We start from the raw sequence: 12933 nt of genomic DNA, 5'->3' as shown, positions 1-12933 counted from the left end.
TCTTAATAATGCTATTATTTGCAATATATTAAAGTTGATTTTAAAAGTGATATTTTTCTTGACTGTCATAGTTATTTGAAAGACAGTAGTTTATAAGATTGGCGAGATACTTAGTCACAAAGATTACTTCAGGCAGAGAGAAAATATTGCTAATATTGACTATTTTAATGTCTGAAATGGTTGAATTATTTGAAGATTCGATCTAGTTTGGGTGGTTTAAATCCAAATGGTTATCAAGTCCAGAGAGAGGACAGGTACTCAGAAAACATGTTTTGACCGCTCAACAAATTGTCTCCCCCTCATCCACTGCTTCTCCATAAGTGAACAGATGGCTCATTCTTTGCTATTATACCACATATGAGATTATTTTATTCTAAGCTGTGATGGAGCAGGTCAAATAGTCAATGTGATTATAAAGCTACTCACAGAAGTTAAGTGATGACATAGCTATATGTTTGCTTCAATTTCTTGAGGACATTTTAAAGGTGATCACATACCAGTGCTGGTGTTTCTGACTCAGGTTAGAAGAGTTGTTAGGTCCAACAGAGCAAATGTTCCACAGATGTATCCACAGCTTAAAAAACACTCAGCCAACTTTGTTTGGATTTCTCTGTGAGCTGATACACTACCTGCCAGGCAAGGTAAGTGAACTCTGTCCTTATGTTCTTAAGAGTATGTTTTTCTAGACACATTCTTCTAAGTATTTTCTTTTCTTGCTCTTACTGGAACCTAAATTGCTTTTTGCGGGGCTGGGGTTCTTTTTTTTTTTTTTTTGTCTTTGTATCTTTTTCTCATTAGCCCCTCAGTAAATACTATCTTATAACTAATTGCTTCTGAAAAATAGTTAATGACAATTTAACATACAAAGTGAGGTTTTCTGTATTCTTGTGAAATAATAAAACCTCAGAAATGAAAAGAACTCAGTGATTCAGTTGGTATAATCTCTACCTGATCATTTATCTCCTTACTAAATTCTACTTAGGCTGTAAGTGCCAGACGCTTTATTTCCTAGATTTAGCCCAGTGCCTTGTACATAGCAGACATTTAATTGATGTTTACTAAATCATTGACTCAGTGGCTGATGTAAGTTTTGATAAGTGTAATTTATCTTTGATTCAAAATGAATTTTAACAAATATAACCTTTGTACTGAATATTCTCTAAAATAAACATTTAAATAGACATGCCATGATTTGTATTTACATAAAAGTTTTAAAGCTTGCTTTCAAGGCTGGGCATAGCAGCTTATGCCTGCAATGGTAGTACTCTGGGAGGCTGAGATGGGCGGACCCCTTGAGCTCAGGAGTTCAAGACCAGCCTGAGCAAGAGTGAGATGTTATCTCTACCAAAAATAGAAAAAATTAGGCAGGTGTTGTGGTGGGCTCCTGTAGTCCCAGCTACTTGGGAGGCTGAGGCAGGAGGATCACTTGAACCCAGGAGTTTGAGGTTGTCATGAGGTAGGCTGATGTCATGACACTCTAGCCTGGGCAACAGAGTGAGACTCTGTCTCAAAAAATAAATTAAATAAATAAATAAATCTTAATTCAATATGAATTTATTAGCATCAAACTTGAAAAAAATCAGCAAGATAGAAATAATAAATGTTATTGATATGTATTAGTTTTCCTAGAGCTACTGTAAAAAGTTACCACAAACCAGGTGGTTTAAAACAACAGAGGCTCACGCCTGTAATCCTAGCACTCTGGGAGGCCGAGGCTGGTGGATTGCCTAAACTCAGGAGTTTGACACCACTCTGAGCAAGTGCAAGAGCCTGTTTCTACTGAACAAAACAAAACAAAACAAAAACAAATAAACAAACAAAAAACTAGCCAGGCTTGATAGGTGCCTGTGGTTCCACCTACTCTGGAGGGTGAGGCAAAAGGATTGCTTGAGTCTAAGAGTTTGAGGTTGTTGTGAGCTACAACGATGCCATGGTACCTTACCTAGGGTGACAGAGTAAGATTCTGTTTCAACCCTTATCCACCACAAACCTCCAAACAAGAAACTTATTTTCTCACATTTTTGGAAAGGACTAGTCTGAACTTAATGTGTTACAGAGCCATGCTCCCTCCAAAGGCTCTAGGAAAAGATTTCTTCTTGCCTTTCCTAGATTCTTGGGCTTGTTGACATACTGGTAACCCTTGGCTGGTGGTAGGGTAACTCCAATCTCTGTCTCCATCTTCAGATGATCTTCTTCTTTGTGTATCCAACTCTCATCTTAAAGAGAGTCCATTGCTGATAGGCATTAAAGGAAACCAAAATAAATGGAAAGGTATATTAAGTTCATGAATCAGGAGACTAATTTTGACAAAGTGTCAATTCTTTTCTAATTGGTCCATAGAGCCAATGTACCTGGTACCAAAATTACAACAAGACTTTCTGCAAACATTGTTAAACTGATTATAAAATTTATATGAAAATGAGCAGGATTAAAAAACAACAAAACAATTTTAACAAAGACCAAAGTTGGAAAAGTTATACCGCCTGATTTTAAGAGTTCTTAGAAAGTGACTCAGCGCCTATAGCTCAACCGGCTAAGGCACCAGCCACATACACCTAAGGTGGTGGGTTCGAATCCCCAGCCTGGACCCGCCAAACAACAATGACGGCTGCAACCAAAAAATAGCCGGGTGTTGTGGCGGGCGCCTGTGGTCCCAGCTACTTGGGAGGCATAGGCAGGAGACTCGCTTGAGCCCAGGAGTTGGAGGTTGCTATGAGCTGTGATGCCATGGCACTCTACCCAGGGGGACAGCTTGAGGCTCTGTCTCAAAAAAAAAAAAAAAAAAAAAGAGTTATTAGAAAGCTACGCTAATCAAGATTCTATATCATTGGGTTTAAAAAGACAAATAGGTCAATGGGATAGATTAGAATTAAAAAATGGACTTAAAAATAAATAGTGAATTGACTTTTGACAAAGGTTGCAAAAACATTACAATGAAGAAAAGTTGGTCTTTTCAGTAAATGGCTGCTGGAAAATTTGATAGTGATGTAAATTTTGATTGCAAATAAAATAAAGCATAGACCTAAACTTCAAATCATAAAATTTCTAGGAGAAAACACAGAAGATTTTTGTGACCTCAGATCAGGCAAATATTTCTTGGTTTTGATACTAATATTATGATAGATAAAGCTGAAGAAATAAATTCCTTAAATTAGAAACTTCTGCTCATTAATAGGCAGTTAAGAGAATGAAAACATAAGCCGCAGATTGTTAGAGAATATTTTGTAAATCATATGTGATAAAGGTCTTGGATACAGAAAATATAAATAATGTTAAAAAGTCAGACATAAGGAAACTAACAGCCCAATAAAAATGAGCAAAAGATAGGAATAGATGCTTCTTCAAAGAAGATAAATGTATTCAGGTCGCACATGTACACAAAGAATTACACTCAGCATCATTGTTCATTAAATCACGATTACTATATACCTGTTAGACTGGCTAAAATCTAAGAGACTAACAATAGTAAGTGTTGACAAGGATGTGGAAAAACCAGATCTCTTATACTATACTGCTGCTGGAATGAAAAATAGTAAAACTATTTTGGAAAACTGTTTAGCAGTTTCTTAAAAAGCTAAACGTAGACATTCCATGTGACCCAGCTAGTCCACTCCCAGATATTTACCCCAAAATAATGAAAGCACATTCCACAGAAAGCCTTGCACATTAATGTTCATAGCTGTTCTATGTAGCAGCCCAAACTTGGAAACAACCCAAATGTCCATCAACAGGTGAATGAGTAAGCCATTTGTAGCTCATCTATACAAGAGAATATTACTCACTTAAAAAAGAAAGAAAGAAAGAAAGAAAGAAAGAAAAGGGATGAACTATTGATGAACTCACCAACATGAATGAATCGCAAAAGAATTTACTGAGTGGAAGAAGCCAGACCCAGAATATGTACATGCTGTATGATTCAGCGAATATAATTTTAAAAATTCCATATGAGTCTATAGTGACATAAGGACGATAACTCTGAAAGTTGTTTTTAGTGGTGAAAGGATGGACTGATTAAAAAAGGACATGAGAAAGCTTTAGGTGGGCTGGAATGGTTCTTGAATTGTGATACAGGGGAGTATGTGGGTCAAAATTTATCAAATGACACGCTTTAAATTTGTGCAGTTTATTACATCTCAATTAAACTTCAGTAAAGTGGAAAAAATAAGAAATAATGGTCCCATGCGTTGAGCGCTACTCTTTTAAAGTTTCCAACTTTTATTTTGTCAGTAGGCTACTATCAAATAGAATTCTAGTTAACTTAAAAAAAAAATCTATCTCTCTTTCTCTAATTTTGGGCGACAAAAAAGAAATGCCTGGAGTTTTAGGGCATTTTGGATAGTAATGAACTACAGTTTAATTTATAACAGGGAAAGAATTTCTTAAATTAATTAAGGGCGACAAGAGGTGAGTGGGGAGATGGGACACTCCCCAGGGTGAAACGCCAGGACTGAGCCTATTGCTTGCTCACACGCAACTCTACGGCTTCTCTAGGCAGGTGGCTCCAAGTGGATTAAAATGTTACAACGCAAGGCTGGTCCTAAACTACGAAAACTGCTCCTGCCTGAGTCAGCCCCACCAGCTGGAGGCTCCGCGCGTGGAGCCTTAAACCCGGCGGGCACCCGCCCCTCTCCGCTCACGGTTCAGCCGCGCGGGGCGCTGCTCGCCGTCGCCCCCTGGTGGGGAGCTCCCCGGGACCCGCAGGCGCACGGGTGAGGCCGGAGGCCAGGTGCGGGGAATAAGGTCACTGCATGCAAGGGAGCGGCGCCGCGGCACCTCCCCGGGCTCTCGCCGAGTCTGCATCTTGGCACCAGTCCTGCTGCTCTGGAATGCTGCTGCCCGAACAAGGCTCTCGCTCCAACCCCTCTCCGCTTTTAGCAGTCCGGCTTCGGGTCTTGCGGGTGGGAGTCGGGGTCGGGGAGCAGCGTTATAAGATTGTGACCTCTGGTTTTCAGAGCAGAACTTCCACGCATTTGGAAACGAGGGACGCAGAACAGCTATGACAGTAGGAGGATTGTCACCTTAACCCCCAAGCTCACAAAACCGAGGGAGAGGGAATCAGATTGCGCCCTTAAAGCCCCAATAGTAGTTTTTTCCACCTTAGAGCCCACTTTCCTCCCGTTTGTCCCACGTATTGACCTGCCACTCTGCCAGTGCGTACCGAATCATCCTGTTCTTTCGTCTCCAACTCCCAAGTGGGCGAACCAGGACAGTACGGGAGCGGGGACCCGACTCATTTGCCCGCGAGCACCGTGGCAGGGACCCCTGTGGGCTCCTAGGGTGCGGTGAGGACCAGTGTGTGGTGGGGAGGGGTGGACTTATAATGGGACAGTTAGGAACAGGTAGAGACGCCCGTACCTCCAGTTTCCAACAGAGCGAGGAAACTGCGTGACATTCTCGTCCACACCTGATTGACAAGAGGAAGGAGTCGCACCCCGGGAGGCGGGTGTGGGTGTGTAGAGGCGGTGACACTACCCAATCTCACGCCCAGCCGGCGCCGGCTTGCCCACCTAGACGGTAGGGGTCTGCGTGTGGTGTCACCTGCTCGGTGAGTGAGCAGAGCCTGACGCCCAGAGCCAAGAGGGGATCACAGAGTGTGTCCCCCGCCGGGGTTGCTGCTTGCAAGGAGGGGGCAGGGAAGCCGGGAGCCCCGCGCGCCACTTTCCCGGCAGCTTCAGCTGCACCCGGGACTGGCTCGCGGATCCTTGGCGGCTCTGCGCGGAGGTCCGCCTCCTCCCGCCCTCCCCCTTCCCGCACGCAGCCTCCGCCTCCTTCCTCTGCCTCCACCCTCAACCCCCATCCCAGTCTGACGGGAACTAGGCTCCGAGCCCTCAGTCTGCCCGAGCTCCGGATGTGGGCGCCCCCACCGAAGATGGACAGCCGCTACACCAGCACTGCGGGCATCGGGGACTTGAACCAGCTGAGCGCGGCCATCCCGGCCACGCGGGTGGAGGTGTCGGTGTCCTGCAGGTGAGGACGCAGCGCTTCCCCTGCCTCGGTTCTCCTTTCTGCGGTGTTAGTAGCGCTGGGATGGCGCTGCGGGTACCACGAGGCTTTGCGCCGACGAGAAGTTGCGCGATGAGCGGTAACGTGCCAGTTTGGGGGCTGGGGTTGTCCCCGGGTGGAGAGACACAGAGGGGGCAGCAGGAATTAGAAACGAAATGGTGGGCTCCGGGACTGAGACTTTTATTTTCTTTTTGGGAAATGCTCTAAAAGTTGGCTAGGCTATGACTCATGTGCGGGAACCTCGGCCGCCGCCCACTTTGCAAGCCCTTTTTACGTCCCAAATCCCAGCTGCTTGGTTGGGTGATGACGGGAATCAAAGGGGACAGCACGGCCAAAAGCGCTCGTGACCGCTGCGCGCAGCGGCCCGGGACTGCCCCTGCCAGGCGCGTGCAAACCTGCTTCTGGAGCGGTTGGCTGCAGCCTGGGAAGCTTCCTCCCCACCCACTTCCTGGAGCCTTCCCGCGGCCTTCCTCTTACCCTTTCGGGATTTTGCCTGGCCCCTGCTCTCCTGGCAGACGAATCTCTGCCTGACCTAAGATTTGGGAAGTCGCGACTGCTCCCACCCTTCCCTTGAAACACAAGTGAAAGCTTACAGCAGACTCTCTACCCTGCCCAACGTTTGTGAATTTCAAACTCCTTTTCCTGCGAGTCAGTTTCCTTTGGGTTAATTTCCCAGTAAACAAAGCAGCCTAACTGCTATACTATAGATTTTGAGAAGGAATGGGTGGACTATACTAAATTGATAGTATAGTCCAATTTGCCCATTATGTAAAATCAATTCCAGAGCCTACTCCCCGTTCCCATGCTTTGGTCTCACTCAGGGAGAAACTCCTCATTTTTGCCCTAAGATGGTTTTTATACCCTCAAATTCGTCCCTGTCCTTTCCTTAGCAAAACTTGCCTTGAAGAAACTTATTAAAGTGTTAAACTTCAGTAATCTTCGATGTCAGTAAGCCCTGAAGTTAAAAATTTCATCAGCTTTGATTTTGCATTTTCACCAACTAAGCCTAAAGCCAGGAATGGATTCATTTTATTTTTATCTTTTGGAAAAGCACTGGCAACCCCAGTGAAGGTATTTAGGGCTAGAGAGAGCCTTTACCTAGCTCTGAAAAGATTACCTGATTGCTTCCTGCCTTTTAAGGCTGATCTCAGACTGTGGGGAATATGCTTGGTGGTAATGATAGCCAACTCTGAGCCCTTGCGGTATCATGCTCACTGCTGTGAAGTGCTGTCTGAGATTGCTTTTTGTCAGTTGAACAGGTGAATCTGTATGAAAAACCCCTTTTAGACAATTTATTTTTCTTTCCTCTGAAGCTGGCTTGAATGCTAGAGGGAAGTGATTGATATAGATAAAGAAGAGAGCCAAAAGTCCTACAATAACATTTTCTAGAATTCTTATTCTTTCTGTTCCACATTCTGCAAAGTCTGAATGGCTCGTGCACAATACTTGGAATGAATATGTAGTGTAAAAGAATATTGTAAATCGGATCTGAATTTCCCCTATAATTTCTTTAGAACTGATGGGGGAAATTATGCCCATAGGTGGTCATTCTGCTAGGAGGGTCCACGTTTAACTACTTTTTAAAAATGTTTATTTGTTTGGGGTATGCTGTGGATACTGAAGTCAATTGGCTTAAGGCAGTTTGTTTCAGCTTGTTCTTGCTCCAGCCTTTTTTTGTAGCATTGCTTTAGCACCTTGTTTATAATTTTTAAGATTTCAAATGGGAAAAAAATCCTGAAAGAAGATTCAAATAGTGTCAAGTATCTTTGCTGGGGACACTGGTGCTTCATCTGTTGAGTTGTTGAACCAACTTACTTTTACTTCTTGATAAGTTTGATGTAAAAAGCGTCTTTGGGAGCATATAGAAACATAATTAAATTCCCAAATAAGTGCCTTGGGAACAGGCTCGGTGGTTCCTAAAGAGATGGATTAAATTTATTTTTATATTGTTGAAAATTGGGTCTTGTAAGCATAGGAGGTGGTGTAGTTTGGCATCAGAGACCGAGGTACAAGTTCTGGCTTTGTGATTTATTCTCATTACTTTGCAGTCGTCTGTATAAGCTTCCTGATCTCCAACAACAATGACAAAAAAATGGAGCTAATTATGGTATTTATCTTAGAGTGTTATCAGAGTTTTAAAAAAAATGTGTGAAAAGTGCTTATACAATACATGAAACAAAATTGTTAGCTACTGTTATACTATTGGAAATAGCATTTGTGGAATAAATGTATCATATATGATTTAGTTATGGAATTTTGTACATAGTCCCTGTCTTTTGAACTGCAATAAACTGGTTACAGAAAACAGGGATAGACCCAGCAATGGGATACTTCTTTCTATTTCTCCTTTGATGTGCAAAAAGGACATATTTTCTAGGATGTTGGTGGCATTTCATTTAGCAACAAAGTACAATCACAGGCCTTCCAGCCTTACTATGGACAGGCAGAGCAGGAATTCCCTTGCCTAACCATATAAGAGACCTCTGATGGTTTGCTTCAAAAACATCTCAGGAGTAAGATCTTTCTTCGATAATCTCCTTTCATTGTCCCCTATCCGCAAAGGCTTTATTGACAAAATATTCTTCTTTTTCAAATATATATATAAATTTTTGTTTTCATGGAGTACAAGTGCAATTTTGTTGCATCGATACCTTGCACAGTGGTAAAGACAGGACTTCAGTACCTGCAAGACTAAAACAGTACACAATGTGCCAGCCCCAAACCTCCCATCATCCACCCCAAAGTTTCATCTTACTTTTGGGGAAGGTGAGAGGGATCAACAATTACAGCCTGAAGCTAATTCATGGAAATCATTTCATGTGTTCACTCACCAGGTGTCTGAGTGTGTTTTCTCTATCTAGGGTTATGCTGTGTTTCAGGAGGAAGGCAAGATTTCTGTTCTCTGAACACGTAAAATCTAGCTGGGAGATGAACGTTATGTAAGACCTGGTAATGCAAATTCAAAGGTGAGATTCATGCATAAGGAGGGCAGGGATCCTTGTGGAGCAGAGTGCTTGGAATATTTTACAAAGAGGAAATGGGCCTCTAGCAGAGACAAGAGGGATGGGTGCTCTTTGGATTAGGGAAGGGACAGTACATATGGAGGTTTTGGAGTGACTGCGACTTGGTGTGTTGGGGTGGTGAGAAGCACCCTTGCATAGCTGTGTTTATGTTGAAGCAAGCTCTTACTACTTGACTTCCCTCCTCTTTTATCCATCATCCAGCTTGCATTCATTTTCCTTTAGTATATAAATCCCTAGATTTTTAAGCTTACTAATTAACTCAACATGTCTCTGGCCGAAATGATATAACCTTAGAAAGATAAACTAACATAACATTTCCATTTTGCTCTGAAAACAGATTGATGTAAACAGAAGGTAAAATCAGTGGGAAAAATAATATGCAGTGATAACCTGGGCCTTGGTTTCTCGCACTCGTTAGATGATTTCTGTCATTTTTTTCTGATAGAGAAATTGGCTTATCAATTATACAGTGAGCATTGTGTATTTCTAGCCTTTGCATAATAGCTATCACGTGTATATCCTTTTCCCAGTAATGATCCCATAATGGTGATGATAGAGGTTTTAAACACTCACAAGGAAGGAAGAATAAGAAGTGGAAATTTGAGTGCCTACTTTATGCTAGGCATTCTAGAAAGTTCTTCGCATTCTAGAAAGTTCTTCCTGACGTGGGGTAACTCTCTTGCCTCATATCCTTCACTCCTTACATGAACTCTGGACAGAATGCAGTTCAACAAATAGGTGCTTACTGTATGCCAAGGCTCGTTCCAAATGAGTGTGGTTACCACACACAAGCGAGGCACATTCCCGAAGTATGTGTGCTTATCCAAGTAAACCAAACTTGTTGTGCTCATGTGGCTATGCACATGGTGCTCTCTGCCCTGAGCCTCCCTCCCTGACTTCCTTCCTTCCTCTTCTCCTCTTGTTCCTCTCTCATGATCTCTCTTCCAGGCTAGGGTTTGCCTGTATTCCCAAAGTAGCCGCTATATGCCAGAATCATAGGTATATTATAATCCTTAGTTTCTGTGTTCTCCTTGAGGCCAAGTTTTGTCTTTTTAATGTCCAAGTATTGTATTTGAGGTTGACATAGAGTAAGTTAATAAATTCTTGTTGCTTGTAATTCTTTAACTGAATCATTCGATGTAGGGAACGTTCCTTGGTTTTCCTGTCAAAAATATCATTCCTAGGTCCTATAGCAGATTTATTCAATCAAAATCTCCAGGAATGGAACCCAGGGATTTGGTCTTGTAACAGTTCACTGTGTACTGGTTATATACACTCATATTTTTAATCTACTGGTTTGATAAGTTAAGTGGCTGTGTGATTGTAGTCCCTTGATCTGTGCCCATTGAGATATTGGGAGGATACTTGTTGATGGTGTGCTGGAGTTGGCTTAGGTGGGCTTGACATTGGAATTTGTGAGCCAGTTGTTAAATAAAGTGAGTATTAAAAATTGAATTAGGTAAACTTTAAATTGTACTAAAAACAGAGTTAAGAAATACTCAATTTCTTAACACTCATTCCCCAGTTATTTTACTACCTTGTACTATGTTCTTTGTTTTCTTTATGCTCTTGCCTTTTTAATCTCTGTAGTGAAAATATTATGCAGTGGTCTGTTACGGTTTATCTCTTCCCGATCCATATGTGTAGCTTGAAATTGGCCGTGGTGGGAATATTTATACCATAGAAATTGGCAAGCACTGCAAATCAAGGCTTGTTATCTACACTTAAGGAAAGATTCTGTGAGAATCAATTGACTCTCTGGAATTATATATCTTATTATTTAAGATGGGGTGCCCAGCCACAGGACCACCTTTTTATTTTTCTGAAAGTATGTTTTTAAATATATACTTGCACATCACTATTTAGGGGCTTTTTGTAATAGGTAAAGCATCATACAAAGGAAAATTATTTTTGTTTTCCTTTTTCTGGCTGCTAAAGCAAAGTACCATAGACTAGGTGGCTTATTAAAAACAGAAATTTATTCCTTACAGTTCTGGAGGCCGGAAGTCCAGGGTCAGGGTGCCGGTATAGTAAGGCTCTGGGAAGGGCCTTTTTCTAGGTTACAGTCACATGGCAGAAAAGGGTTCAGAGAACTCCCTGGGATCCCTTTTATAAGGGTGTCAATTCCATTCACTGGGGCTTCATCCTTGTGACCTAATCACTTCCCAGGGCTGAAGCTCCTAATACCATCCTATTGGGGGTGAGGATTTCAGCATAAGAATTTTGGAGAGACACAAACATTCAGTCCATAACGCTGTTGTCCGGCTGCTGCTATTTTTGGAAGTGGTAGTGTCAAGTTCAGCACTGTCTCTGGTCTTGCTTTTCTTCTGGAAGAAGTGGGGTTGTGTGATTTTATCACCCATGAAAGGCTAGGACAGCAAGTGTATTCAAGCTGAAATCTTATATCCTTTTTAATTTCTCCCTCTCCTTATCATGTGGTTCTCTCTACACCATCTTTGTCTTCCTCTTACTTTGAAGTTAATTTCCTTTACTGATTTCTCTATCCCCTGGTGGCATACCTTTTGCAAGTTTACGTGTCACAGTTCCAGCTACACTCAGTGATTAGCTGACCGCCTGTAAAAGCAGACTCAGATTCTAAGAGAGAGAATCTGACAGGTACAACGGTAATAGTCCGATTTTGATGCAGATGCCTGTGACGTTCTAGTTACCTGTGGTGAAGGAGAATCAACATGTTCAAACACAGTTGGGGTTTCTACCTTAGTCCACATCGCTTCATCTCTTAGACATACTTTACCTTTCTCGATTCAGAAACAAGTTTGCAGGTATTATGCACACAGGTTTTCAAGTGCGGTTCTTAACTGATAAATTATACCATTACCTTAGCTATTAGAAAGTCTGCTGCTCTGTTAATGGGGCATAGGGCAGGGAAACGGATGTGAAGTTGTTACCTGACCGTAACATCCTACTCTTCTATTCTGCAGTTCCTGAGATCCTATGGTTCGAGTCACTGCGCTTTGCCGTTTAGTTATGTTTGTCTTAATCACAGAGTTTTAGGAAAATTTGTCCTAGGAGCATTTCTGAACTGTGACTTTGAAGTCTTACATGTGAGAATTGCCCAGGCCCAACTTTTCAGAGAAATGTCTCACAATATTGTCTCACCGATATTTTGCTCTGCTCTGCATTTTTTAGCATTTAGTGTCTGAAGAGTTCTAATACAGCCCCGGCCGGCATGTGGAGAGTGCTAGTCTAGAAACAATTTACCAGGCGGGGCCCCACGAGAGAGGGTGGGCATAGCTGTGCCCCTTTAGATGTGCTGTTTGTGATGTAACAGGCTGAAGCCTGCGTCGCCTACTGGAGTTTACTCAAGGCAGGAAAGAAATACAATTTCTCTTAAAAGGATTTCATGCAGTTCTTAGCCTGTTTGATGATGGTAACACTTGCTTATTAGAACCAGTTTTGCTAAGTAGCCTTGAAGCACATGGCTGTGAGGCTAGATTAGCTCTACCAATTAATGTGTCTGAAACATCTCTCTGTTCCTCAGTTGTCTCATCTGTAAAGTGGAACTAATAATAGCCTCTACTGGTTAGATTTGTTTTCAAGGTAAATACGTTCATACATGTAAATGGGTTAAAACACTGTTTATCACAGTAGTTAAGCACTTGATAATTACAGAGGATATACAAAGATAAAAATCATTCACTGTCCATTAAATTATGAGCAAATGGGCTCATTTCTCCCTCAGTTATGTTACATCTATAGTCTCTTTGTGTGTGTGCATATATATGTATATATAAAAAATACAGGTGTCCATAAAGTTTGTATGCAATTTAAAATAGATAACGTATATAATATATATATAAATATTGTATATAGAGTAGACAGTATAATTCTGTATTCTAAATAGTATATCTTTTGTACATTTCATTTCATTTCTTTTTTTTTTTTT

At 41.8% G+C, this 12933-nt stretch overlaps 1 protein-coding gene across 1 annotated transcript in view; it reads left to right on the top strand.

Annotated features, from left to right (window-relative positions):
• The first annotated feature begins 5788 nt into the window (after positions 1–5788).
• The window catches only part of CPNE8 (copine 8), a 205969-nt gene continuing 198824 nt past the window's right edge, over positions 5789–12933 (top strand). The window contains exon 1 of the mRNA XM_003793531.1: positions 5789–5967. Coding sequence (XP_003793579.1) covers positions 5849–5967 — 119 coding nt within the window. The 5' untranslated portion in view covers positions 5789–5848. The remainder of the gene's footprint in view (positions 5968–12933) is intronic.

This window comes from Otolemur garnettii, unplaced genomic scaffold, assembly GCF_000181295.1.
Source record: "Otolemur garnettii isolate 467f Iridium unplaced genomic scaffold, OtoGar3 scaffold00070, whole genome shotgun sequence".
Taxonomy (NCBI): Eukaryota; Metazoa; Chordata; class Mammalia; order Primates; family Galagidae; genus Otolemur; species Otolemur garnettii.
Note: the sequence above shows the minus strand (reverse complement) of the source record. Positions and strands in the feature narration are given on the sequence as shown.